Raw genomic sequence first — 27,978 nt, forward strand, 5'->3', positions numbered from 1 at the left:
CCTCCAGAGGAGGCTGTATTATTCAGTTATAAACTGATCCTGGAGCAGATTTCAGTGACTGTTATCAGCTGATGTCATCGGTGACGCAAGAATGAAAGCTGACCTCAGATCAGCTGTCAGTCAAACACATTGAGGAGAACCTGAGGAGGACGAGCAGAGACACTGAACATGTAGGTAACGTTACAGTGTGGTGAGAAACACACACATAATGTTGTTCGCTAATGAACAGTAAACTTATAGTTCCTCCTAATATCTAACAAATGTCACTACACTGCATGCACGTGTAAAGCTGAGAGTAGGCTAATGAGTTAGCTAGCATGCAACTCTGACTTCCAACTCAGTTTGTAGTACTACCTTACATGGAAGTGTTTTACTCACTTTTGTGTAACATTACCACTTGATTGTATTGCATTGCACACACAGATGTAGTGCGTTTGTTTATTATATTATAAGGTATTTGGGAAAACAATGATGCTTATTGACAACTATGAGAGAGAGAGGTGCAAAGATTTGCTGGGTCAAGAGCAACACTGATAAGTGACCTTTTCGTCTTTACAAATATATCCGACAACAAAACATATTTTTTAATCGAATAAAATGCAATGAATTCATAACGATGCGGTCACTGCGTTGAAAGGAAAGCACAAGATAATTGTGATTTGTGTTTCAATTGAACATACTAACTTGAATTTAATTTTCGCTACGGTGGAATGGAAGGTGATTTCTCTCTTGATACATTTAATCTTTGTATTTTTTTTTTTTTTGACAGTTTTAGCGCATAAATGGTAAAAGTAGCTCTATTTTTACGGTGTTAACACTTCACATCCTCGCGTCCTTCAAATACAACCCTCTCGTCATTTGTTATCGACATTAAAAAGCATTTTTAACTGGAGAAAACATGTTTTTAAAAACAAAAAGAGGCGTGGCCGTGGTCGCCATGCTCCCATAATGCATAGCGCGCGTGTAGAACGAAATTACAGTATATTCTAAACTATTTACTCTTTTATTTCACTCAAAACATTGCGGTACGGTTAGTAGACGATATAAGTACTTTATATTTCTGTTTAGCATGATGTAATTAATATGTACTTATAAACGATTATCCCTTGAACCGTAAAAGAGGGCGGTTGGACGGAGAATAGGGTCAGACACTTGGTCTTTGTGTTGTTAGTACACTCTTGTTTCTCTTCAGATCGTATAAATCTTTCGCCTTTTACTAAAGATTTCCGTGGAGAGGAACAATAAGAGTTTCAACTAATTTTTTGATGCCCTGCTTATGTGGGGCTTCCTCTCTTGTCAAATGAAATATACATTATCTCCTAAATCACCTGCTTATTATAGGTATTTCTAGTAATTATGCTGGAGTTGGCTCTTGTGCCTCATCAATTGAATGTTTTAAGTCACTTACACATGTGAGATTCACTATATTCAAAGTTTATAAACTTGTGTTTGCAGAACATAACTTCATCACATTGTCATTCACAATTATGATTAATTATATCTAACTTTAGTTCTACTTTTTTAATCAGAAAAGCTTAAAAATTACCTTCTATTTCATTGAATTACAACATTACCCTCTATGATCCTGCAAAAGTGTGACTGTGGAGCTAAATGTTGCGATAATAAAACATGCTAATTTGGAAAATACCACAATATTAAAGCAAATTTCGTGATGCACTAAATAACATAAGATAAAATAAGATATTCCTTTATTAGTCCCGCAGTGGGGACATGTGCAGTGCACAGCAGCAAATGGGATAGTGCAAAAAAACAAGAAGCATCAGCTAACACAGTAAAAAAAGAGCTAAACAAAGTGTGAACCATTTAAATAGAAGGAAGTATAAAAAATAGGAGCAGTATATACAGTATTGACAATAAACAGACTATTAACAAAATTGCACAAGTGGAAAATGATATTGCACAGCGAGAATGAATGAAATTCCACCTGAAAATATCAGGTTATTGTCAGTGTTTTGGTGTGTAAGTGGTCTACTGGGAGCAGTGCTGGTTGTGGAGTCTGACAGCTGCAGGAACGAAGGACCCGCGATAGCGCTCCTACACACACTTTGGGTGGAGCAGCCTGTCGCTGAAGGAGCTGTAAATGTTGCAATAATAAAAATTAGAGCTGCAACGATTAATTGTCAACTATTAAATGAATTGCCAATTATTTTGATAATCGATCAAGCGGTTTGAGTCATTGTTTTTAAAGAAAAAAACTCTATATTCTCTGATTCCAGCTTCTTATATGTGAATATTTTCTGTTTTCTTTACCCCTCTTATGACAGTAAACTGAATATCTTTTGAGTTGTGAACAAAACAAGACATTTGAGGACGTCATCTGGGGCTTTGGGAAACACTGATGGACATTTTTTCACCATTTTCTGACATTTTATAGACCAAACAACTAATCGAGAAAATAATCGACTGATTAGTCGACAATAAAAATAATTTTTAGTTGCTGCCCTAAATACAATTACTTTTTTTTATCGATGTCTGTAGGCAAATGCAAATTTTCTTGCTGGTCTCACAAGAATGTGAAGGAGTTAGTGCCTTGCTCAAGAGCCCTTAAGTACAGTGGACGCTCAAAAGGCATTTTGACATGTCACAGTAGGAAAAGCATAGATGTAAATAATACAATGAATGATGAATTAATGATTCCATGTAGCTGCTGGCTTACAGCGACACTTGAACACAATGAACCATCATTAAAGTTACTAGTAACGCCTGCGCTTTTCCCACCATGACAAGTCAAAATGTCTGCTGTGAACAATAAATAATCAATAAATGAATGCTGGTAAGCCCCCCATATTGATGGCAATCAGGTCAAAGGAAATGCAGTTTGTGAAGTTGTTAGTATAGTATCAGTCATCTACCAGTTTCCTGTTGCACCCTTTGAACATCCCTTTTTTGTGCTAGTTTTGAATATGTAAAATTGGGTTCTGTAGGCAGTAACAAGTTCATATAGCTGTTTGACAGGCCGGCGTTTGACTTCAGCTTTTCTCTCTTGGTGAGTTCGCTTCTCTGTTTTTGTTTTTATTTCTGCAATACTAAAATTAATCCCAGACTATTTTGACTACGGGTAATTTTGTATGACCATTTTAGATTTCTTTGAACATTTACAGACTGTGAAAATAGAGAAGCTCGTCAGTGTTTGTTCACAGCTTTAAGATGAACTCAACTCTGTGCTTCTGCTTCTTTAAGGCGGTTTTAAAGTGAGACTCCTAACTTGTGAAAAAACAGTGTGAATTGTGCTCGTAAACAGAGTTATTAACGCCTTAGCAATGAACGAACTGTCACAACAACACGGCTATCTCACTTTGTGCTTCAAAATGCCAACTTTTGACATCATGGTCTAATAACATGATATGATATGAGATTATGAGATCACAGTATGAATCCATTGTTTTTATGTAATAAAATCAAGAATATTGTTGAATAATTCACAAAACAAAATGCAACAGAGACCAGTATGCTTGATGGATGTCTTCACTGTGTTGCATTTGAGCTTTCTCAAGAAGCTGTGTGGTAAGATGTGTGAGATAAAAGTGTACTTCCCCGTCCAGACTGATGACACAGAATGATGACAGCATTAAAACAATAAATGCACACATAGATCTATGGCTGTTACTAATAATTATTTTCATTGTCGATTAATCTGTCAATTATTATGAGTTTTGTCCACAACTCAAATATATTCAGTTTACTGTCATAGAGGAGTAAAGAAACCAGAAAATATTCACATTTAAGAAGCTTTTTTTTCTTTACTCCTCTTTACGTTTGCAGCTCTCGTAACTCCACTTAACAATTTCTTGATTTAGAAAACCACTCAGGAAGTCATGAGCTTTAGAGTAGAGCTGAAACGATTAGTCGTTTGACATAAAGTTACTCAACTATTTTGATAATTAATTAATCAATCATTTAAGTCATTTACAAAGGGGAAAAGGCCAAATATTCTGTTTCTAGCCTCTCAATTGTGAGCATTTCCTGGTCTTTTCATCTTCTATGATATTAAACCGAATATCTTTGTGTTTTGAACTGTTGGTCTGACAAAACGAGCAATTTGAAAATTATGATGGGCAATTTATGTACTATTTTTTTATATTTTATGTTCCATTAATCAAGATAATAATCGTCAGATTGATCGATAATGAAATTAATTGTTAGCTGCAGCACTGCTTTAGAGCTCTATTGGATGGTGACCTAAAAGTTGCTCTGTATTCTCACCACACCTTTATGGAAATGAATGTCTCACTTCTGAACACCGTCCACTTCCTCTGGATCCACCAATGTCCATGAGCAAGGCACACACCTTCTAACTCTCTAGCAGTCTGTTACAGAAACAGGAGGACGGTAAAGGTTGCAGTGGAAACAGGGAGTAAAGACAGAGATTAGATAGAGATCAACACTCTAGTTTTATCCTCCTTCATGTGTCTCCTCTTACAGCAGCAGCACTGAGCTAAATACCTGTCAGGATGCTGGATGATTACACATCTGATCCACGTGTGCTGCTTTCAAGATGATGAAAGTCTGATTTATCTGTCAGATTTATTACAGAAGGATGTCAGTGCATCTTTGATCAATCAGACCTCCAGGCTCAGACGACCTGTTGTGTATACAGACTGATGTGATCAGACTAACCACAGAACTGAGGAGCTGCATGTTCACAACATTTTCTAACATTTCATGTTTTCTAACATTTGACACTGAGCCGTAGCCGTTGAATGAAGACTGACTTTAGTTAAACCCTGATCACCACAGGTCCGAACCATTAACGAATTCCAAACCGGAGACCGGAGGTCAGCTGAACGGTGATCTGCAGCCCTTCTCAACATCAGACTGTCAGACACAATATGTTGAGAACGTCTGTGAGATCTCAACGTTGGATGAAGTTAAAGAGAAGATTCAAGCCGACTCTGATCAACCAGAGAAGTTCCGCGCGGTTCCGATCCATCGGCGTCCGGACCTGCTGGTTCCCTGCGCCGACCTGGTCAACACCGAGTGGCAGCGGAGCCAGGCCGCCCGGGTCCACTCCCTCCAGAAGTCCTGCCCAGAGTTCCCCGTCAGCCTGGTTCTCCTGCAGGGCCGCAGAGAGACGGAGCGGCTGCTGGGCCACGCCCGCCTGTCCCAGGTCGTAGGTCACGGCGGCAGCCTGTTCGTGGAGTCGGTGGTGGTGTCCAAGGCGGAACGAGGGAAGGGCTACGGCCGGACTCTGATGAAGGAGACGGAGCGCTACGCCAGAAGCAGAGGGATCAGGCGCCTGTGCCTGACGACCCACGATAAGCAGCACTTCTACGCCCACCTCGGCTACGTGCTGTCGACGCCGGTGCAGAACGCAGGCTCCATGACGGCGTTTGTTCCCATGGAGACGCTTTTGAGGTTCTCCAGAATGCCGAGTGAAGAGGCGAACACGCAGAGACAAACACGGACAAAGATGGATGCTCAAGTACCGCAAGGAGGGGCTTGTGTTGTGGGGTCACCTCCACCTTCTAGTTTACCTCCTCCTCCTCCTCTTCCTCCCCCACCATCCATACCTCCTCCTGCTCCTCCTTCCGTCCTTCCTCCTCCTCCACCACCTCCACCTCCATCCATCCCTCCTCCTCCTGCTGCTCCACCTCCACCTCAGTCTGCAGGGCAGCTCGTAGTTCAGACTCTGACTGAAACTCCCTACAGAGACGCCAAAGGAGTTCCCATCTACTGGATGCACAAAGACATTTGACGAACACACAATCATAAACACTCGGGAAACACGTTCACCCACATTAATGCACACATGTGTGTTTATACTGTATGTGCACAAATCAAAAGACGGAAACATACAAAAAGCACCACACCATTGATGATCTCTCAGACACATAGACAACGAGTACTGGAGGAAATACAGAGTTGAAAACACAAATTCACAGAAAACACTCCTGCATTTACACATTTAGACACACTCAGTCTCTCTCAAGCTCAGTCTGTAAAGACTTGTAGCGCTGAGACACAGAGCGAAAAAACACTCAAATGCAGAAGCAGCAAACACATTTTTAAAAAGCACCAAATGCCTTTAATTTCCTCATTCTTGTCTTATTGGGCTTATACACGCTGTGCAGTGCCAGAAACAGATAACGGAAACTAAAATTTGTGGTTGGCAAGTACGGGTGTGTCCCCAATGAAACAGTGAGTCCAACAAAAATAGTGGCCAATACTCTGACAATAAGACCCAGGCTGTAAAACGAGTGGAAGCTGATGCAAATTGTGAATTGTTAAAGTCCATCTCCATTCAAAAATGTGTTTTGCTTTTTGTTATGTGCTGAGTTAAGAGGGCTGTTTTCATGTTTATCTGCTGAAGGGGGAACGTTTCTCACCTTTAAATCTCAGTTTGAGACATCTTCTGTCTAACACTTTAGAAATGAACAATATTTTCAAAAGGGGAGAAGGAGTATATGTCATTTTAAGAATTTATAACTAATTAATTGAACTTTTGTCTGGAGGGAATCTTTCAAAAGAGATGGGATTGTGACATGGATGATGTTTTTTTGGGGTTGACTGAAAGCTTAATAAAGATTTAGAAAAAACATATTTTGGCTCATCTAAACATCCCGACCAGTTGCATTACTTTTGACCTTTGAGCAACTCTGCTCCTGAGAAATATTCCCTCTATACCTGCTGCCATTAAATTATGTGACACCCTGTTGGAAAGTGCCTTGTTGAACTGCCAGACAACTGAAGCCTTATTAAAGTTGCTTTATATTGATATATAACTCTTTTCAACTATGAACAATTCTGGAAATAAAGAGAATTTATTAACATACTGCTCTGTCTTTATGTTTCCCTGTTATTACCTACCTAATCACCAAATGTAAGCATTAGAGTGATCTCAAACAACCATCATCGGCTATTATAACTCTTGTAAATGTGTGTATGTAATTTCCCATGACAACAATCTGTATTCATTAAGAAGTCTGTCCCAATGTAGGAAAATTCCTCATCAATACATCTTCTCTCTCCTGTCAGGAAGGACAGGATACGTCAGTGGGTGAGCAGCCATGCTGCTGCTGTATCACCTCCCTCTACCCTTCCTCCTCCTCCTTCTCTTCCTCTCTCTGTCACCGACCTCCACCCGTGGAGTTGTCCTCCCCCACGCCCTGATGCCTGCTGTAGCTGCAGCAGCTCCGATCCTGCAGGACCAGCCCTTCGTGGTGGTGTGGAACATGCCCACGGCACAGTGTCAGAAACACTACAACATCCACCTGGACCTGGGAGACTTCGATATCGTGGAGAACCAACAGCAGCAGTTCCAGGGACAGGTGGGTGGAATACAGAGTCACCAATGAGATGTTAAAGTTACAAAGCCCAATGTCCACACCAAAGGGAGTTACTCTCCCCCCACAGAAACACTGCTGCCTGAAACGCCTCGCTTGAAGTCCCGCTTTTCTTCCGTAACATGGTGATGTCACAAAGTAACTCATTTTGCCAAGTTGCTAGTTTGGCACGCCCTCAAACAAAGCTAGTAGAGCGGAGTCCAATTATCCAGTTCAGTTGACCAATTACGACAGACCAATCAGAGCAGACTGGGGTCTACACATAAAGGAACACTTCATCCTTCAGTTTATCACAAACATTCAACACATCTGGAGATACGTGGTTTTCACTGGACAGGAAGGGGATGATGCAGAACTGTAATCTGAAAAGTAACTAAAGCTGTCAGATAAATGTAGTGCAGTAAAAAGTACAATATTTACCTCTGAGATTTAGTGGAGTAGAGGTAAAAAGTTACAGAAAATAAAAATACCCAAGTAAAATACAAGTACCTCGAATTTATACTTAAGTAAATATACTTAGTTACATTCCATCAGATCTTTGTTTGCTGAATAAAGTTGCCTGCTGCTGTGAGAAACAGGGTTGGTGAGAGGGCTGATACAGAAACCAATCAGTAAATGTGCTATAAAACCAAAACAAGCTAAAGGAGGCTAAAAAGTATTGTAGAGCTGATAAGATAGTTTGGTAATCATTTTCCAAATGTTTACATTTTCCAGAAAATGACCATCTTCTACCGTGACTGCCTGGGGAAATATCCGTACCTCTCCCAAGACGGCAGGAAGGTAAACGGAGGGATCCCGCAGCTCGGCGACCTCTCGGCTCACCTTTCCCTCACGGTGACGCAGACGTCCGGCTCGCTGCAGTCAAACTTCACCGGTGTAGCCGTTATCGACTGGGAAGAGTGGCAGCCATTGTGGAAGAGAAACATTGGAACCAAGATGGAGTACCGGAGGCAGTCCAGGCTGCTGGTGAGACAAGAGAGACCGGACTTGTCAGAGAGGGCCATTACATCGTTGGCAAGGCAACAGTTTGAGGAGAGTGCTCGGAGGTTCATGGAGGAGACGCTGCAGTCGGTGGTCCGAGATCGCCCCAAGGGATTCTGGGGGTTTTATGGTTTTCCTGTCTGCTTTAATAAGAACAAGAGAAAGACAGGTAGGACAAACACTAACTGTGTGTGTGTGTGTGTGTGTGTGTGTGTGTGTGTGTGTTGAGCAGTTTGGTTGACGGGTCGTAATTAAGTATTTATACAGATTATATGATTTTCTAATAACATTGTTTTAGTTCCTGAACATAAAGTTGAAGTATTTTATAACTGATGATAAAAACTAAACCTTCTTGTTTCACATGTGTGATCAGATGAAAGCTACACAGGACGCTGCCACGCGGGGACCAAAAAGCAAAATGACCGTCTGTCCTGGCTCTGGCGTCAGTCCACTGCTCTCTATCCCAGCGTCTACCTGCCACAAAGGCTTGCAGGATCCAAGGACGCAGCTCTCATGGTCAGGTACAGAGAAACATGCAGAAATGTTCACCCACCTCAAACCGCTAAAAACAGCCCACCAAACCTCCCTGAAAATGTATCTACAGTTGACCTAAATGCTTTGCACACAGGATGTTAAAGGAGTAACTGATGGACGTTTCTTCTTCATTCAGACACAGACTGCTGGAGGCTTTGAGGGTGGCGTCAGTTTGGCGCCATGGCGACAATACCAGTAAAGCCACACCGGTCCTTCCCTACGCCCGGCTAGCGTTCACACACTCTCTCACTTTTCTGAATAAGGTGGGATTTGTTGCAATGTTATAAAATCATACACACTCCTGCAAACACACATAACAACTGTGAGTGTTTATGTGCAGACAGACCTGGTGCACACACTGGGGGAGAGTGCGGCGCTGGGAGCTGCTGGAGTGGTGCTGTGGGGAGAGCAGAAATTTGCCAAATCTAAGGTATGTAAATGTTTGTGAGAAAGTTATTTATGTGTGTTTTGGCGTAACCCTCTCTTCTTCTCCCACTCTCCAGCATCAGTGCATTCTCCTCAGGGACTACATACACACCGTCTTGGGTCCTTTCGTCCAGTCACTGAGGTCCGACGCAAAGCGCTGCAGCCTCAAATTTTGCCACGGCAACGGACGGTGCGCCAGGCGACGCCCCAGCTGTAGTCACATGTTCTCGTCAGGTCCAGCTGTGACCTCTGACCCTTTTCACAACCACTTCATATGTCAGTGCTACCCGGGCCGGACCGGGCCGGAGTGTCAAGAGGAAGACCAAACACGAAAGTAGTAATGCCAAAATAAATTAAAACACATAAATACTTGAGTTGTGTTTTATTTTTTAAAAAGTTTGAATTTCACATAAATAATCTACAATACAAAATATGCATGACAATCGGATTTTAAATATATCCCCCAAAGTGCAAATACTTCAGAGTTTATTTATTTATTACTTCGACATTCTCCATCAGCAAATTTTTGTTCTTATCATATGACAATGTTGTTTTAACTGCAGTGCAGCAGGAAACACATATTTAGTATCGTGTGCTAAAAGTGGTGGTTGAATTCATCGACCTTTGCTTAACGTGACCTTGTTTTAATCGAAAAAGAGCAAAACAAGTTACAGATTCATGCTTAAAAAACAGGCTTTGTCACATTTAATGATTTGTGTTTCAAATCATTTCAAACTCAGTTTTACTTTTTGTCAGTCCACCACAGCTGGTGGAGTTTTTATGATTGTCATTTAAACAGAGTTTGTGTGACTCAGTGGCAGCACTTTAAAGTCACTCATTATTTTGAGCAATAATATGAAACATTAAATGCGTATTATGCAATATAATGTTATGAGATTTACTGACTCCATTTCATAGTTTCCAGAACAGGAGAGAGTGGAAATGCCTCCCAGAAGCCTCCCATCTCTTATTTACATGGTTTCATCAGTTACATTTAATCTTGAAACAGACAACATTTAGGAAAAATCCACTGTGAAACAGTTTTACTGCACTTTAAAGCCTCTCTTGTCCAGTGTATGAGTGTGTATTATGTCCCTCCTCTCATGGCTGTCAGGTTGTGTCTCAGTGTCTGCAGTTCTTGGATCAGCAGTGACAGCTCAGTGGCTACGGCCTCTTTCTCCCTCACTGCTTCAGTCAGCATCCGGACGGCGCCGCCCTGCTGGACTGGAGGTGGAACAGACACAAAGGCATACTGTCAGTTTGTTTTTAAAAAAAAAATCTAGATACAGAAAATGCAAAGTATCAAGGAAATATCAGTGGAAACAAATGATATCTCACCCAGAAAGTAGAAGATGAGTAACACTGTTAGCAGAAGCAAAGTGATGATAGCACAGCCCATGGCATAGGCACGCGATGAACTGGGCGTCAACATATCATGTAGACGACTCTGCCATTGGCTGTTGACTGGACGGCCTCTTTGATTGACAGCTGTCATGTCACATGTGTAGAGATTCCCATTCGAGGAGGGAGAGTAGGCAGGACGAGGAGGCCTCACCCCTGAAATCATAGACAGCGGAGTCAATCAGGGGCGATGTGTCTGTAGTTTTGTAGCTGTGTTCAAGGTGTGTGTGTACCTTTTCTGACTGTTCGGGATATGTGTGTGTGCCTTTGTGGCTGTTTTCGGAGTTTGTGCGTGTGTACCTTTTTGGCTGTGTTTAGGGTGTGTATGTGCCTTTGTGGCTGTTTGGGGTGTGTGTACCTTTGTGGCTGTGTTCAGTGTGTGTGTGTGTAAGTGTGCTTTTGTGTCTCTGTTCGGGGTGTGTGTGTGTGTGTGTGTACCTTTGTGGTTGTGTTCGGTGTGTGCGTGCGCCTTTGTGGCTTTGTTCAGCGCACGTGTGTGTGTACCTTTTGTGGCTTTGTGGTTGTGTTTGGGGTGTGTATATTATGTGTGTACCTTTGTGGCTGTACCTTTGTGACTGTGATCAGGGTGTGTATGTGTGTGTGTGTACCTTTGTGGCTGTGTTCAGGGTGTGTGTGTACCTTTGTGGCTGTGTTCGTGGTGTGTGTGTACCTTTGTGGCTGTGTTCGGGGTGTGTGTGTGTACCTTTGTGGCTGTGTTCGGGACATGTGTGTGTGTGCACCTTTGTGGCTGTGTTCGGGATGTGTGTGTGTGTGTGTGTGTATGTGTGTGTGCACCTTTGTGGCTGTGTTCTGTGTGTGTGTGTGTGTGTGTACCTTTGTGGCTGTGTTCGTGGTGTGTGTGTACCTTTGTGGCTGTGTTCGGGGTGTGTGTGTACCTTTGTGGCTGTGTTCGGGACATGTGTGTGTGTGCACCTTTGTGGCTGTGTTCTGTGTGTGTGTGTGTGTGTGTGTGTGTGTGTGTGTGTGTACCTTTGTGGCTGTGTTCGGGGTGTGTTCGGTGGAGATCGTTGATGGAGTCCACAGAGTGCAGCTCGATCTCAGTGAGATCTCTGCTGCTGACCCTGTGGAACTGAGGGGTGGTCTGGGAGGAAGAAGGCCTCGACATCTCGCCTCCTCTTCAGCAATGGACAGATGGTTCAAGATGACACTCCACTAGTCAACACCTTCTTTCAGTGAAAGCTATATAATCCTCCTAAAGGTGGGCCAGGCAGCAAAGTATTAGCTTCCAAAGGCCATGAGGGGAAACTTCTTAAAAAAAACATCCACTAAGATGGTGTGTGAGGAAATTGGGCTCCGAATAACACTTCTTGTTTCATAGGAGACACTGTGGCAGCTACTGTAGATACTATTCGTCTGCGCTGTGGTCATTTATTTGCCTTACATTAATAAATTAAATTTATGGAAGTTTGTTCTATTTAAATCTATTTTCATGTACTCTAAATCTCAATAATAATAGAGATGAGGATATAATCAGATGGTTCTGAAAGTGGAAGAGAAAAGGAGGGAAAGAATTAGAAGATATCTTTGGTTAAAATAAAGATAGAACAGTTGGTCGGTATGTTAAGATGTCTCATGTGGGCAAGTAAACAGATCAACTTGGTTTCTATTTGAAGACAAAACAAACAGGCCATATGAATAGCTGATTTATCTACAGTATAGCTATTAATAGAGCTGGTCGTCAAAACCATAAAGGCACAATGTTGCTGGAATTTGAATCAATGACCAAAGGACAGGACAGGCTCCTATCTGAACTGAATAAATGAATGGATGATTAATTGTACTCGAGACACTGTAGCCAAACCAGATCTGTTTTATTGGATCGATTGAATACTGTTCTTACCGTCTGTCACCACGAACAAGAGCTGTGTTGGGTTTTATGTGTCTGCTTGTTTGTTCTTGTCGACCTGCTGCTCTTCTTGTTCACCCGGTCTCCTCACACTGAGACACCCGATTACTAAAACATGTGTCTGCACCCACAGGAGCAGCAATGAGATGCATTAAATATCCACACGGTGACTAAAGTAATCCAGCAGAACTCAAATGAAACCCCAACAATGAATAAGTGCTTCCAGTAAAATCCTTGATGTATGAAAGCAAAAGGGGAAGCTCCAGGTTTTGCCTCAGGGTCCGTATGAATGTATGTGTGTCACTGAGCAACTGCAGGACGCCCCAGTGCCACCTCCTTCAACCAAGTATGTTTGTGTGTGTCCATGTTCTGATTTAGCCCACCCTAGCTGCCCTGAGAGAGAGGTAGAGCGAGCTAGAGACATGGAGAGAGAGAGACAGACAGTTTTCTCAGCCCTCCAAACATGCTCACACACACATGCTCAACCCTGGCCTAAAATAGCAGCAGACATGGGGGTATTATTAGTTTCTCAGGCCAAAGGATGACTCAATGATCTGGGTGGAGGGCATGATGGAGTAGGGATAAACACACACACAAATACTCACATGGACAAATATCACTGAGTACACAGTCAGGTTGAACGCTTTATCGGTCTATAAACAGCTCAAATAAGAATAGAGCAAGTGGCAAAATCCAACTCTTAGACATATCCCTTCCACTTAATTAAGATAACATTTGTAAATGAAAGATGTACAATGATCATAATGGAGACGTATGGTCTGATACTACCTGCTTTAATATTAAACATGAATGCCGGTAAAAGACATAGGGCATTAAGTTCTTTCCAAAAAAACAACAACAAAAGTAACATGCTTTTTAAAGTCCATAAATATCAGGTGTGATTATCTTTTTGGCTCAGCTATCTAAGGCACAGGTCAATTACTGTAACACCCCTCATGATGTGTTCTGCAAAAAGGTTGCAAAATGTTTTTTGTTTTTTGTATTGCTTTAAATTAGCAATTGAGTTAGTTCACAGTTGTTTTGCCCTGTTGACCCATCGACAGCCAATACCCTCAAAAGGAGAAAAACAGTAGAATGGTGTGTGACTCAGATAGTCTGCTACCTCTTTGCATCTGTCATTGATATCACATTAAGAACAATTGCATATCAATTAAATTATATATAACACATTAATTATTGGTCCTGTTACTTTGCTTCCTGAAGAAATACTCTAGGCCAGTGGTTCCCAAACTTTTTCATGTCGAGCCTTGGACCCCTAAACGGACACAAATTAGACCACTGACCCCGGTTTGATATGATTTTGTTCCAGGGTCCCCCATCTGGTATGTTTTGGCTTTTTGATGTTTTATAACAGAAAATGTATGAAACCCATGAGCAAAATAGGCATAAGAGAGATAAGACAAGATGGAACTGTATTAATCCCGAAGTAAATTATTTTGCCATAGATAGCTCAACAATTACAACATTATAATATTACATTATACATTATTATACAACATAAGAATAAAAAACACAACAGAGTAATCAATATAAAGTGTATAAAAGGTAATATTAACACCAGTGACTAAGAGAATAACAATAAAAGTACAATGAATTTATTAAAATAAGTTAACTAAAATAGAAAAGTAATATTGCACATGACATTCTGTTGTTTTACTTACGAATTGAATTATAGTGAAAATACATTATTCCTCTTTTTGCTGGGGAACCCCTCAGGGACCCTTAGGGGGTCCCCTGACCCCACTTTGTAGATAGTAATCAATAAAATCTAATCTGTGGTCAATATGCCTTATATTATGACTAGGGCTGGGGCATTATGCATACATTTCTTTATTATCTTAGTTGTCTGATATAATGAGGCAGGAATCATCAAACTGTGAACTCCTGCAGGTCAAACAGACTCATCAACTACATTTCCCAGAAGTCTTTGCTCCTTCCTCTCGTCGCTGCAGCTGCATGTGTTTTTGCCAGAAGAGCAGAAATTCCAGAGAGTAGAGTCCAAAGAGTTTAGAAACACATCGGAAGTGTTTCCCTTTAGGTGTGTGAGTGTAACAGAGAGACTTCTTCAGGAGTCAGGATGTGGGCTCGGCTGCTGGTTGGTGTCCGGGGTTCTGGTCTCGGTCTGCGGGCTTCCAGGGACGGTCTGCTGCGGGTCTCTGGAGCTGGATGTGCGGGGACGAGACAGGCTTCCAGTGGAGAGGTGAGAGGAGGCTGCTGCACGGGCAACTTCTAATGCTGCAAAGTGTTTGTGCATTTCTCTTTAAGGTTAAAGCAGCTTAATTACAGCTTTTTGATTGATTGGGAAGACATTGCATCTGTGGTGCAAAGTGTTTCTGCTGTCTGCTTTATGTTTTTATTATAAGATAAGCTTATTTGAATAAAGGTTTTAGAAATAGATTATGTTAATTATGCTCTAGGTTTAATATGAATTAAGAGAATGCTTTATGCCAGATCTTTAATGTCCTGCATCATATGTGAACAAAATCACACTAGCTGCTCATAATAATAATATAATCATGGCATCTGCACTTTATGATCCATTTATTTGTCTACTTTTTGATTTGAATGTTTTTATGTTTGCTTTTAATGTTTTCTTTTACTGCCAAGAGCTGCTAAACTGTTTTTCGTTGTTTTCAATGATGATGACAATAAAGTCTCTATTCTATTCTAAATTTAGGTTGTAAAAATCAAAGTTTTTATGATATGTGGGTGTTTGTGGAATTGATTTTGGAGCTGTTGTTGCCATCATATTTCCAGAAACCCCCTGAATAAATCACTGTCTCTTTACTGCATATTACAATGATAACATGAGAGTGTCACAGCAGCAGCAGCAGTGAGTTCATGCAGACATAATGTACATCTGTCCCAGCAGACTGTCATCCTCCCTCTCTCTCCCTCTCTCTCTCTCTCTCTGCTCCATTTCACTGAGCTGCACAACATGATTTTATTAAAACCACGAGTGACTGATTCTTATTCAATGTAGGGCTTTGAAGGGTGACCTTACCCACATTCATTCATTCATTCATTCATTCAATCATTCACTCATTCAGCAATGTGTTCATTAATTTCCTCCCTGCGCTCACTGAGGAGGTTATGAATGAAATAATCAGACTCAAAATGTATAATTTCTGCACTTTCTGCTGCTAATATAAAGTTCTTATTCATGTATCTTTTTCTAAATGATCAGTCAAACATTGTATGTCAGCTAAGATCTATCTTTGAGTGTTGCACAAAGCAGAAGGGGTAAAAAGACTAAAGTCCTCCTCATGTGGCGAGCTGTAATCTATAGTTCATTAAGTGTGTCTGTGTGTGTGTGCGTCCTTTGTTCATTCTAATTAATAGCTGACTTTGGACTTGAACAGTTTCACAAAAAAACAATAAGTGTTGTGTAAAGTGCCGACACAGTCTGCCCCCATAATGCATTTCTGCTGCTGCACTGATAAGCCCCTGTCACTGGCGGGTTCAAAGGTCAGAAGTCAGAGCAGAAAGAACAGAACATGGGAGTGTAGAAACAATTAACCTGTCGTTTTACCATTTGACAAGTTTATGCATCTTCTTTTGAATGGGATGCAATATGTAATAGCGGTTGGATTGTTATTACAAATGAAAAATACCATATAGCAATTAAATACAAAAATAATATTTTTTTTAGAAACACTTGCACAAAGTAAACATCACTGACATGTAAGATTTAAACATGATACAGATATTAAAAAATCCTTTTGTCGCACCTTTTAGATGCATCATTTCAACCATTTAGTATTCTATACTTCAAAATCCCCTTTCTGTACACTCAGTATAGTGTTTTTTATTTCCCCAGGCTGTCTTGAAGAAGACCCGGCTGTTTGACTTCCACAGGGATCATGGGGGTAAGATGGTGGAGTTTGCAGGTTGGAGTATGCCCGTCCAGTACAAAGACAGTCACATCGCCTCACACATGCACTGCAGAGAGCACTGCTCCATCTTCGATGTCAGCCACATGCTGCAGGTGAGACGAGTGGAAACGGCCACACACAAATACATACAGTACACATAAAGCACGGGTAAACAAATACACATATCCAAACCCACTTATCACGTACAAAGATGCATGTCATTGTAGTAAAATACAGCGCTTTGTCAATTACATTTGTTTTGATTCACGAAACAACCGACCGGAAAAGAATGTCATTGCTGTGTTTAAATATTTCCTTTTCCTTTTTTTTTCTATCAGACCAAAGTCCACGGCAAAGACCGGGTGAAGTTCATGGAGTCTCTAGTAGTTGCAGATATTGCAGAACTGAAGGACAACCAGGTGAGCTTTTGTTTATTTTAAATAAATACTGACATATTCATAGAAATAATGAGCTCTATGATCGTTGTTTATTGTTTATTTAAGGATCCCTGTTAGAAGCACATGGGTGAACCTGAACATAGAAATAAAATACAGACATACAATAAGAAAGTACAGATATAAAAATTATCAAGCAAGATAAGCAGATAATATAAATAATAGAGAAGTTAAGGATGAAGTAGTAACAGACTTAGCAGTACAATTACATAAAAACAGAGAGAGAGATTGGATGATGGGATCATCTTATTGCATAGGTAACATGTTCACCCACTCCTCTTCTTCTCTCCCCTCCCTCACCCCCCAGGGGTCCTTGTCTCTCTTCACCACTGAGAAAGGAGGCATCATTGATGACCTCATAGTGACAAAGACAGACCAGGGCTACCTCTACGTCGTCTCCAACGCCGGCTGCGCCGACAAGGACTCGGCTCATATGAAGGTAAATGCAGACAGAGTTTGTGTGTAGACAGACAGGTCGGGAGTGTGGTAGACTGATAGAAAGTGTCTGACATGCATGTGTGTGTGTGTTTTTCCTATAGGCCAGACTGGCAGAGTTCAAAGCTGCAGGTTTTGATGTGGATCTGGAATTCCTTGATGAAGCGCTGATTGCTCTGCAAGGTAAAATATTCCTCTTTACTTCATTCCTTTCCTCAAACCCCTATTCTGTTGTTCTTTCCTTCTTTCCTTCCTCTCTCTCTGTCTTCCTTCTTTCCTCTCTCTTACCTGGTTTTCCTTTTGCATGTCAGCCCATCGTTCTTCTGGTTTTCCTCCCTCTATCTTCCTTCAATTTAATTTCTCTTCTCCCCCAGTTTTTGTTTCATTATCTCAGTTGCTTTCTTCACCCTCACACCTCTTCTGTGTAGGACTCTCCATATTGTAGTTTATGTAGATAGTTTATCCGTTTTGTCGTGTGTTGTCAGGTCCATCCATGTCTCAGGTGCTCCAGGAGGGGCTGAAAGAGGACCTCAGTAAACTGACCTTCATGACCTCCACCTTGGCCACTTTGTTTGGTATTCCTGGCTGCAGGGTCACCCGCTGTGGATACACTGGAGAGGATGGAGTGGAGGTCAGCATCTCTCTCTCTCTTTGCTTCCTTCCTCCACTTTTTTTTTTGCCTTTTCTAACCGTGACCTTGAGCAATAAAAGTTCATTTCACATATTTGTAGATTTTCCAACCTCGAATGTGTGTACCAGATTTCTCTATAGCCCCTTTCCCACTGGACAAAAAAACACTAACACCCATTAACATCTGGCTTTTGTCTTTAGTGGGAAAGATTACAATCTGCATTCATTCCTGTGAGAAATAACTCTGCAGTAGTTACGGGTATTTATCAGCTCCAGCTCCGATCGGCAGTGATTGAGATATGTCACCCGGGTGGGCAAGCTAATTTTTTCATCCCTTTTCCAGTGCGATGCCTTGTGACGCGCATTGCAAGTGAATATATAATAAATATCAGAGATTTGGACAATTATTATAATTTATTGACGTACAAAACAATTAATCTGCTCTCCTCGAAGCCACCAGACTCCAGTCAGACAACAGTGACTTTACGCCGCTGATCGTTGTAAAACACACTTCACACCCATAAAGATCCCTAAAAACATCAGGACCAACTCAACAGATAGCAATTAAAAATCAAAAGCAGGATTATATAAAGGAATACAATTAAGTAAATGCTGCGGGTAATTTGTAAAAAGCAAAAAACATGAATAAAATGTATAAAACCTTCATTCAGCATTCCATAAGTTTACATTTTAATTAAGTCCACCAGTTTTTTGGTGGGAGAAGGCTATAGAGACGTATCTCTCAGGACCACAAATATGAACCTCATGGTGGCACTAGAGGGAAAAGTTAGAGGATCACCAAAATCAGGTGGTTAATGTTCTTCGATCTGATAGTTGAGTCATGTGTAAAGTCATTAAACACACAGACCTCAAGTCACACTACTGTGTTCAGTTCTGGTTAAGATCAATACAATTGTTACTCATTTAACATGGTGACATTTCTATTCTGTTTGTTAGAACCTGCAGCCTGATTCCAGATTAATGGTTTACTACATGGACTTATCTTTTTACTCTCTTTGTATCGGCCCACTGTGCTGGAGCTCTGTAGATATCAGGATGGATGTGTGAACAGAGGGAATGTGGGAGTTTGCTTCTCTTTATCTTTCACATAAACTCATCATTCCCTCAGATAAAGCAGATAAATAAGCTTTCTCTGCATAATAAAATGACTATACACTCATTACTTGTATACTAATATATCTTTATTGAAAAAAATACTTTCCCCCAACAGCAGACCTGTGTTTTTATTTCAATATTGATGCGTAAAAACGCTGTTTCCAGTTCATCATTTCCATTAAATCTCATTGGATGGAGACCCAGCTCTACCATCTGTCTGTGTCTCTTTGTCCCAGATCTCCGTCCCTCAGTCCAGAGTGGTGGAGCTGACGGAGAAGCTGCTGGCTAACGCTGAGGTGAAGCTGGCCGGTCTGGGCGCCAGGGACAGTCTGCGGCTGGAGGCGGGGCTTTGTCTCTATGGCAACGACATTGATGAGACCACCACGCCTGTGGAGGGCTCCTTAGTCTGGACCATAGGTACGATTTTAGTGTTCATTACAAAATATTTGTGTTTTTCTAACCACATTGTTTTCATCTTTACATCTGGACTCATTTGAGCTAGATGAGATTTCACATTCACGTCTGTACAGTGAATATGTAGTTGGTGCCAGCAGCCGATTAGCTTAGCTTAGCATAAAGACTGGAAGCAGGGGGAAACAGCTAGCCTGGCTCTGTCCAAAGGTAACATAATCCATTTACCAGCACCTCTAGAGCTCAGGAATGAACACGTTATAAAAATGACAATTTGCTGTTTTACAAGGGCTGTACTATTGTGCCGGACTATTATTTGTCTGGGACCAGTTGCCAAGCAACCAGCGGAGACCAGCCAATAAATAGTCTGGCACATAGCTCGCTGTAAAATGGTGAATTGTTGTTTTTACTCTTCATTTTTGTAAGAATTAAAAAGACGTCACATGTTAAATCAGAAACATTCTAGTTCTGCCCCCAAAGATAATTTGAATTTGACTTAAAACTATGCAATTTTACATCATTTTGGACCATTATTATTATTATTATTATTATTATTATTATTATTATTATTATTATAGATACGTCTGAACATTTAATTCTTCTGGCAATGTTTGCCATTGAAAAGTCTATGTCGAATCAGCCACAGCAACTGCACAGTCAACAGCACGGAGCTATGCATGAGAACTGCAGGAGAGGAAGAAGGAGTTAGACAGTGTATGGATGACCCATAACCAGGTTACTATAGTTTATATTAATGCAGGACAATGAGGATACAGTCATTTCATACAGGAGAAGAGCGAAGATCTACCGATGCGCATTCAACCTACGGATCTTCATATGAGACAGTATAAAGGATATTCTAACAACATATATATTTTAATTCCATTACAGTTAAACATTAGGCCTACAGAAAAAAAACAGGGCTGCAGCACCCTCCGCATCCCCACTTCCAACATACCTGTCTTATAGTGTTGTTTTCAGTGCAGAGGCTCCAACCTTTGAAAAACCTACCTGCTCAACACCAAACGGCAGATAGCCACAGTTAGCGACTAGCTGGTGAACATAGTGGAGCATTTAGCACTTGACTTGAGCTGTGAATATACAGTTCAGTCTGTTCTGTGTATTGACTCCATTTGCTTTGTCTTCTGACACGCAGGAAAGCGTCGGCGTCAGAACAGGGATTTCCCCGGCGCTGACATCATCGTACCTCAGATCAAAGCCAAGACAGCCAGGAAGAGAGTTGGCCTGGTGTCCACCGGCCCCCCCGTCAGACAACACACACCCATACTGGGCCCTGATGGAAAGGTCATAGGTCAGAAAACATCTGTGGTATTTCTGTGTTTCAGTTCAGAGTGGTGCAACACCAGTGGAAGGAAATCACTACTGGAGTAAATGGGAAATAAGATTAACAACATTTAGTTTAAACCGAAGGTTATGTTTTAGAATAACACAAAACACCACAACTGACACAAAAAGAGTCAATATTTAAGCCACAATGTGTAGAATTTTTGCATGCAATGCTGTCTGCCAGTGTCATTCGTGGTACTACCACTGGGGGGCGCTAAAGTCAGACATTTTCAAATCCTCCACATTGTGGCTTTAATATAAATCAAATTCAATTTGAAATGCTCAGTTTAGTTTGACACAACATACCATACTTACCATATCAATGTGATGAATATTAATTCTATTTTTTTTTAACATGATTTCCCATTTTATTTTGCATGCATAGGCCAAATTCTAATATATATTAATATTGAAAAAAATCCTTATGATTTCAAATATATTGCCAGTCCCAGCATTTAGCGGTTGATTTAATGATATATATTAATATTGTAAAAAATCCTTATGATTTAATGAACGAGTGAATGAATGTATGATGTGTAAGCAGCCAAAGATTGAGTAGATTAACAAATCGGTGTGCTGTTCAGGAAGTAAATCTGAACCACAGAATAGGACCAACTTAAAATGTCTACTAAATGTTTTTATTTTTGCTCACTATTTTTTTTTTTTCTCTGAAGATGTACTCAGAAAGGGTGTCAGCCAGCCAGAGATTTCCAAAGGTATGACCTATTCTTTTCTGTTTTATTTAGGTGAGGTGACTAGCGGCTGCCCTTCTCCCTGCCTCAAAAAGAACGTTGCCATGGGTTACGTGGATGCGGCATTCGCTAAGAACGGGACAGCCATCAAGGTGGAGGTCAGGAAAAAAGCTGTGCCCGCCATCGTCAGCAAGATGCCCTTCGTCCCCACCAACTACTACTCTGGATAGGAGAGCCACACACACAAACACATGCACATGCATACATGCACAGTACACACACTCACACTGGACCATTCCCTGTTCTGTTTACCTCCAGCAACACCAATGTAAGACTGAACGTCTCCATTGGTGAGTCCTCTGAAAGAAAATAATCCAAAATGCTAAACTATTACTCAATCCGGTACGTGTGCTGGTCTGATGTGATCAGGCACTTTCTTTGTGAAGCACATTAAATGTAAACAAGTTTGTATTTGAGACACTGAAGCAGAGACGCAATGTACAGTTCCACAGTATAAACTGACAGGACCTCACTTGTAAGACAAAGACTTTATGCAGGACATTTTAAACAGCAGGCTGCAGCTCTACAAACAGCTGGTATGCTACCTTGTATTAAAAACGGCAGCATCCAGTAACGCGGTTTCACCTATGCATGGGTGGACATGAAATAGATTACAAGCAGTATTGTTGAGTCTGAGAATGTATGTATGACGGTACGGGCCGAGATGCCCTGTTAACACGGTTCGTAGACCAATTTCTGTTTTTTCTTTTTCTATTTTATAACTTACTGCACTTTCAGTAAGAACAGAAACAGTGACTTCTGTGTGGATCCATTAAACACGAGGATTGAATTAACTTTTTGTTGTAGAATATACTGTAGGTTTTGCTAATGAAACACGACATCTTTTACTTTGTCACCGCTGGACCAAAACAAAGAGATTCCAAATGGTTCTTTTAATGTAAATTCACTAGATGTCTGCATTTGTATTCAAGGTCTTTCAAATACCACAGAGACACATTTCTATTCATGTTATTGTTAGTCGTAAACAGCTTGATCAAGGGAGGTCAAACGGGGCCATCGAATAATCCTTCCAACACAAAACCCCCCCTATCTGAAATGTGCTAATTAACACAAAACCAGTTCAGTTTGTGAAACTGGCATTTTTGTGTTAATTAGCAGATTCTCACATGGGGGGTCTTGTTTAGAGGGAGTTCCAGATTGCTCTGTTGATATGTTAAAAACCCTGATCTCCACCATCAGATAAAACCAGACTGTCTATAACATGATAATGAGATAACACAATGATAACCTAACTTGAAAAGATGTTAATTGTAATTATGTGTGTTCTGTCTGGCAACTAATGAAATGTAATTTCATTGTCTTTGGACTTTCTGTGGAGCTCTGAATGTATTATGTTGTCAAAAATAATAACCTACTTAGTATAGAAATAATACTACTGATTTATAGGTTGTCAGTTTTTGTCATCTCTGTCTTGAAGTGGCACTTTTTACATCACTGGATTTTAATATTTAACAGAATTTTCTTGTGAACGTTTTGAATAACATTGCTTATTTGATTAGAAAAGCTCTTCTCTTTATTAAAGACATTCTCATTTTCCCATGACCTGCTGTCATTTTTCCACTGAAAGGGTTTTATACAAGACATTCCTCTTCACGTTACTGTGGTCAGTCAGTCTGGCAAAAATGTTGGCTCCCAAAGAAAGAAAGGTCTGGAGAGGCACAGAGATATGGAACAGGATTAGTGCCTCCGTAAGTATCTCAAATTTTGGAGATACAAATTGTGGCACATACAGGTTTTAATCGCTCAAAGAATTCTGCCTTTAATGTCACTATTCCGATTTATATTTTAAAAATAAATCTCAAAGTGTTGTAGTCCAGTGGTTCCCAAACATTTTCACATGAAGGACCCCTAAACTGACACAAATTAGACCACAGACCCCCATTTGATAAGATTTTGTCCCAGAGTCCCTCATTTTAAGGATTTTTGATTTTAAACGTTTTATTTATTTATTTATTTTAATAATGCTTTCTTTATTGAACACCTCATTAACAGAGGTACAAACAGATACAGACAATTGAAAAAAAGACAAAACAATAATATTTACATATACATTTCATAATGCCAGAGTTTACGTTGTATACATCATATTTTTTTTTTTTTAAATGTTTCTTTAATAATTTAAAGGTCTTAATGGCTTTTTTGTTTTTAACATTGGGTAAGATGGTGCTATATTGTTTGAATTTATTTGTAAAATGCAGGAAAATTGGCTTGGTTACTGATCATTTTTTATTATGAATATGAAATTTTCCAAAAAATAATGAATAATTGTATTATATACAGCGTGTTATTTTCAATCTTATCTTGACTCAAATATATCATTACATCAAACATGTTTATTTCAACATTCATCTTAAGTTTCTTTTGTAGAAAGTTGGCTCCATCAATCCAGAATATTCTGGACAGTGAAAAAATAGATTTCTCTTTTTCAAGTCCACAGAAATCATACTTATAATCAAGATCCAGCTTGAATCTTTCTTACACAAGTTTTACTGGATAAATGCTATGTAATATCTTGAAAGACACTTTATTAAGTTTGTTATTGATACAGTATTTATCACAAATTTTCAAAACTTTCTCCCACTGTATATCCTCAAATAAGGAAGACCAAAAACATCTAGATGGAGGGACAGAAACATAATATTTTTGTCAGAGCGTTTCTCTTTCAGTATAAATATAAATATTTCCACACAATCTTCTGAATTAAAATATCAGGGTTTCGTAGAAGTATAAGGACAGTTTCTGGTTTGACATTTTGAATTTATAAAGACATTCTTTATAAGATAATAAATTACCATTTTTATTAAGTAATTGGCCAACTTTTAAATGTTTTATTACAAAAAGTGAAATGAAACCCATGACCAAAATAGTCATATATTCTGTCATTGTGTTACTTATATTCAAGAATCAAGATTCAAGAATCAAGATGTTTATTGTCACGCCGGTCATACAGGTACAATCGTGAAATACTTTTTGCTGGGAAGCTCCTTTAAAATAATAATTATAATAATTAATAATTATTATAATAATAATAATAAGTTATATTACAATTACATTACAATTACATTTACATTACAATTATAAAAAGAAATACTTTGTACAAGGGCATATTAAGAACATATACATTAAGAACATATACAGTATATACAGTATAAGATATATTTTTGTGTGTGAGAAGGTGTCATATGAATTATGTATTTATAGATGGAATTATAGTGAAAATTAATTGAAACCATTGTTGTAACCTACTGTATTTCCACTATATTGACTTTTAACCTTTATTTCTGACTTTACTAACTCAAATGTGACCGCCCCTTTAAACTAAATTAATAGCTGCACTCAAATTGGTCTAAAAAGTAGGCGTTTCATCACATCATCATGTCTGGGGCTTTGGTTTTTTAATGTTTTATTACAGAAAGTATATGAAACCCATGACCAAAATAGTCATATATTTTGTCATTGTGTAACTTATAGATGGACTTATAGTAAAAAAATAAACTGTAACCATTCTTGTAACCTACTGTATTTCCACAATATTGACTTTTTCACCTAGAATCCTGACTTTACTAACTCAAATTTGACCATCCCGCAGAACTAAATTAATAGTTTAATAGTTTTGTATTAATAGTTTTATATTATTTCTTTATATTAATCTTGTCTCTAGGTGGAGGCTTCAGATAAACCCAGTGGGCAACTGTATATTATTTATTTTTATTATTTTTTTGTTACGTTGTATAGTCTTAAATTGTGCAAAACAAATAAACAATAGTTGAACTCAAATTCATCTATTAAAGTAGGCGTTTCATCACATCATCATGTCTGGGGCTTTTGGTTTTTTAGACACCGGAAACGGGGGATGTTAACAGAACAGCTAACCTGGCAACCCCTGTCCACCGGTTGGTTACTGAGAGGAAGATGGTGGACTTGACGACAGCAGCGTGCTCTAAACTCCGTCCGAAACACGTTGGAAAATACTTATTATCTCAACCTGGTATAGGATATAGATTACCGGGGGACAACCATAGATAATAATAGATCATACAGTGTGAAAACCTGTTGAAGAAAGCGACTTTTATAACATCTTTTTACTCTTTATTCCCGATTTGAAGCGGTTGAGCTGCTGCTGGCTGCTGGTGAAGGACGGCTAGCTACCACACTGTCAACACAAGCTGCTCATTTTGGGAGCTTCTTTTGTCCAGATAAACACCTGAGACTATCCATCCGTCTGCTGCTGTAACCTTCACACCGACTGTCATCACCTGTGAGACAGTTAGGACTGGAAACAGGCTAGCTAGCAACAACATGCCGAGGAGTAAAAAGGGGAAACGTGGCTCCAGCAAGCCGGGTAAGTAGAGCCAGACGCGGCCATGCTATAACTCACCATGCAACCTCTGGATGTACTGACTGAATAGGATGAAAGTGGTAATTAATACATGCTGTAAAAGCTTTGATCACCACACTTTTATAAGCCAGACTAACCTAATGAATGATGGAACAGTAGGACAGCTTGTTGCTCCTCTTAACTTTGTATACATGGTTTGCTATGTGGCTTATAATTAGTGCTGCAGCTTAGTGCATGTGTTTGTGACATGCATGTTCAAGCCACTCACTTTAGTAATGAGTATTAATACGTTACATTAAATGTTAAAATCATTGATATGATATCATTGATAATACTCCAAGAAAGTGTGATTCATTGTGTGGGGCACACTTTCTTGGATCATTGAATAATATGAATAATAGTGCAAGAAAGTATGAATAATAGTGCAAGAAAGTGTGAATAATAGGCCAAGAAAGTGTGATTCATTGTATGGGGCAAACTTTCTTGGATCATTGAATAATATGAATAATAGTCCAAGAAAGTATGAATAATAGTGCAAGAAAGTGTGAATAATAGTGCAAGAAAGTGTGAATAATAGGCCAAGAAAGTGTGATTCATTGTATGGGGCAAACTTTCTTGGATCATTGAATAATATGAATAATAGTCCAAGAAAGTGTGAATAATAGTCCCAAGAAAGTGTGAATAATAGTGCAAGAAAGTGTGAATAATAGTCCCAAGAAAGTGTGAATAATAGTGCAAGAAAGTGTGAATAATAGTCCCAAGAAAGTGTGAATAATAGTGCAAGAAAGTGTGAATAATAATCCCAAGAAAGTGTGAATAATAGTGCAAGAAAGTGTGAATAATAGTCCCAAGAAAGTGTGAATAATAGTGCAAGAAAGTGTGAATAATAGTGCAAGAAAGTGTGAATAATAGGCCAAGAAAGTGTGATTCATTGTATGGGGCAAACTTTCTTGGATCATTGAATAATATGAATAATAGTGCAAGAAAGTATGAATAATAGTGCAAGAAAGTGTGAATAATAGTGCAAGAAAGTGTGAATAATAGGCCAAGAAAGTGTGATTCATTGTATGGGGCAAACTTTCTTGGATCATTGAATAATATGAATAATAGTCCAAGAAAGTGTGAATAATAGTCCCAAGAAAGTGTGAATAATAGTGCAAGAAAGTGTGAATAATAGTCCCAAGAAAGTGTGAATAATAGTGCAAGAAAGTGTGAATAATAGTCCCAAGAAAGTGTGAATAATAGTGCAAGAAAGTGTGAATAATAGTCCCAAGAAAGTGTGAATAATAGTGCAAGAAAGTGTGAATAATAGTCCCAAGAAAGTGTGAATAATAGTCCCAAGAAAGTGTGAATAATAGTGCAAGAAAGTGTGAATAATAGGCCAAGAAAGTGTGATTCATTGTATGGGGCAAACTTTCTTGGATCATTGAATAATATGAATAATAGTCCAAGAAAGTGTGAATAATAGTCCCAAGAAAGTGTGAATAATAGTGCAAGAAAGTGTGAATAATAGTCCCAAGAAAGTGTGAATAATAGTGCAAGAAAGTGTGAATAATAGTCCAAGAAAGTGTGAATAATAGTCCCAAGAAAGTGTGAATAATAGTGCAAGAAAGTGTGAATAATAGGCCAAGAAAGTGTGAATAATAGTCCCAAGAAAGTGTGAATAATAGTGCAAGAAAGTGTGAATAATAGTGCAAGAAAGTATGAATAATAGTCCCAAGAAAGTGTGAATAATAGTCCCATGAAAGTGTGAATAATAGTGCAAGAAAGTATGAATAATAGTCCCAAGAAAGTGTGAATAATAGTCCCATGAAAGTGTGAATAATAGTGCAAGAAAGTATGAATAATAGTCCCAAGAAAGTGTGAATAATAGTGCAAGAAAGTGTGAGTAATAGTCCCAAGAAAGTGTGAATAATAGTGCAAGAAAGTGTGAATAATAGGCCAAGAAAGTGTGATTCATTGTATGGGGCAAACTTTCTTGGATCATTGAATAATATGAATAATAGTCCAAGAAAGTGTGAATAATAGTCCCAAGAAAGTGTGAATAATAGTGCAAGAAAGTG

The 27,978-nt window shown here is 39.4% G+C and overlaps 5 protein-coding genes and 1 non-coding gene across 9 annotated transcripts in view; 5 read left to right on the plus strand and 1 right to left on the minus strand.

Annotated features, from left to right (window-relative positions):
* hyal3 (hyaluronidase 3) lies at positions 1 to 9,619 on the plus strand. 2 transcript variants are annotated; one of them, XM_037772331.1, is made up of 7 exons: positions 1 to 170; positions 6,997 to 7,289; positions 8,019 to 8,454; positions 8,659 to 8,806; positions 8,956 to 9,082; positions 9,160 to 9,249; positions 9,323 to 9,619. In XM_037772331.1, exons 2-7 carry the CDS (start codon positions 7,029 to 7,031, stop codon positions 9,581 to 9,583), a joined length of 1,323 nt encoding a protein of 440 aa, XP_037628259.1. In that variant the 5' UTR covers positions 1 to 170; positions 6,997 to 7,028; the 3' UTR covers positions 9,584 to 9,619. The 2 variants fall into 2 exon arrangements, with proteins under 2 accessions (XP_037628259.1, XP_037628260.1); XM_037772332.1 differs by lacking the exon at positions 1 to 170 and adding an exon at positions 2,910 to 3,007.
* On the plus strand, positions 1,173 to 1,286 carry LOC119490687. The gene has a single exon (XR_005207460.1). It is a non-coding gene; the product is annotated as a U5 spliceosomal RNA (small nuclear RNA).
* LOC119489196 (N-alpha-acetyltransferase 80) lies at positions 3,282 to 6,794 on the plus strand. The gene is made up of 2 exons (XM_037771359.1): positions 3,282 to 3,350; positions 4,739 to 6,794. Exons 1-2 carry the CDS (start codon positions 3,282 to 3,284, stop codon positions 5,714 to 5,716), a joined length of 1,047 nt encoding a protein of 348 aa, XP_037627287.1. The 3' UTR covers positions 5,717 to 6,794.
* Positions 9,613 to 27,978, minus strand: part of si:dkey-20d21.12 (uncharacterized protein LOC556245 homolog) — a 20,260-nt gene continuing 1,894 nt past the window's right edge. The window contains exons 2-5 of one of the 2 annotated variants that reach the window (XM_037772338.1): positions 12,508 to 12,683; positions 11,637 to 12,147; positions 10,584 to 10,802; positions 9,613 to 10,469 (exon numbers count right to left, since the gene is read on the minus strand). In XM_037772338.1, coding sequence (XP_037628266.1) covers positions 10,333 to 10,469; positions 10,584 to 10,802; positions 11,637 to 11,772 — 492 coding nt within the window. In that variant the 5' untranslated portion in view covers positions 11,773 to 12,147; positions 12,508 to 12,683 and the 3' untranslated portion in view covers positions 9,613 to 10,332. Of the gene's footprint in view, positions 10,470 to 10,583; positions 10,803 to 11,636; positions 12,148 to 12,507; positions 12,684 to 18,111; positions 18,124 to 27,978 lie in introns of those variants that run through there. The other variant, XM_037772339.1, reaches the window with a different exon arrangement.
* Positions 14,453 to 23,112, plus strand: amt (aminomethyltransferase). The gene is made up of 9 exons (XM_037772333.1): positions 14,453 to 14,734; positions 16,355 to 16,522; positions 16,748 to 16,828; positions 17,172 to 17,303; positions 17,404 to 17,482; positions 17,785 to 17,930; positions 19,282 to 19,462; positions 20,613 to 20,768; positions 21,550 to 23,112. Exons 1-9 carry the CDS (start codon positions 14,612 to 14,614, stop codon positions 21,723 to 21,725), a joined length of 1,242 nt encoding a protein of 413 aa, XP_037628261.1. The 5' UTR covers positions 14,453 to 14,611; the 3' UTR covers positions 21,726 to 23,112.
* Positions 25,442 to 27,978, plus strand: part of ifrd2 (interferon-related developmental regulator 2) — a 17,508-nt gene continuing 14,971 nt past the window's right edge. Inside the window, exon 1 of one of the 2 annotated variants that reach the window (XM_037772328.1) lies at positions 25,442 to 25,918. In XM_037772328.1, the coding sequence (XP_037628256.1) occupies positions 25,876 to 25,918 (43 nt within the window). In that variant the 5' untranslated portion in view covers positions 25,442 to 25,875. The remainder of the gene's footprint in view (positions 25,919 to 27,978) is intronic. The other variant, XM_037772329.1, reaches the window with a different exon arrangement.

Source organism: Sebastes umbrosus, chromosome 6, assembly GCF_015220745.1.
Source record: "Sebastes umbrosus isolate fSebUmb1 chromosome 6, fSebUmb1.pri, whole genome shotgun sequence".
Taxonomy (NCBI): domain Eukaryota; kingdom Metazoa; phylum Chordata; class Actinopteri; order Perciformes; family Sebastidae; genus Sebastes; species Sebastes umbrosus.

Bases quoted from the DNA above. Each gene is read 5' to 3' on its own strand.
- amt (XM_037772333.1), top strand. From the start codon at position 14,612: ATGTGGGCTCGGCTGCTGGTTGGTGTCCGGGGTTCTGGTCTCGGTCTG. The intron at 16,523-16,747 runs GTGAGACGAGTG...TTTTTCTATCAG, and splicing joins ATGTCAGCCACATGCTGCAG to ACCAAAGTCCACGGCAAAGA. The intron at 20,769-21,549 runs GTCAGAAAACAT...TGTTTTATTTAG, and splicing joins CCCTGATGGAAAGGTCATAG to GTGAGGTGACTAGCGGCTGC.
- hyal3 (XM_037772331.1), top strand. From the start codon at position 7,029: ATGCTGCTGCTGTATCACCTCCCTCTACCCTTCCTCCTCCTCCTTCTC. The intron at 9,083-9,159 runs GTGGGATTTGTT...GTTTATGTGCAG, and splicing joins CTCTCACTTTTCTGAATAAG to ACAGACCTGGTGCACACACT. The intron at 9,250-9,322 runs GTATGTAAATGT...CCCACTCTCCAG, and splicing joins AGAAATTTGCCAAATCTAAG to CATCAGTGCATTCTCCTCAG.
- LOC119489196 (XM_037771359.1), top strand. From the start codon at position 3,282: ATGAACGAACTGTCACAACAACACGGCTATCTCACTTTGTGCTTCAAA. The intron at 3,351-4,738 runs GTCTAATAACAT...GACTGACTTTAG, and splicing joins TGCCAACTTTTGACATCATG to TTAAACCCTGATCACCACAG.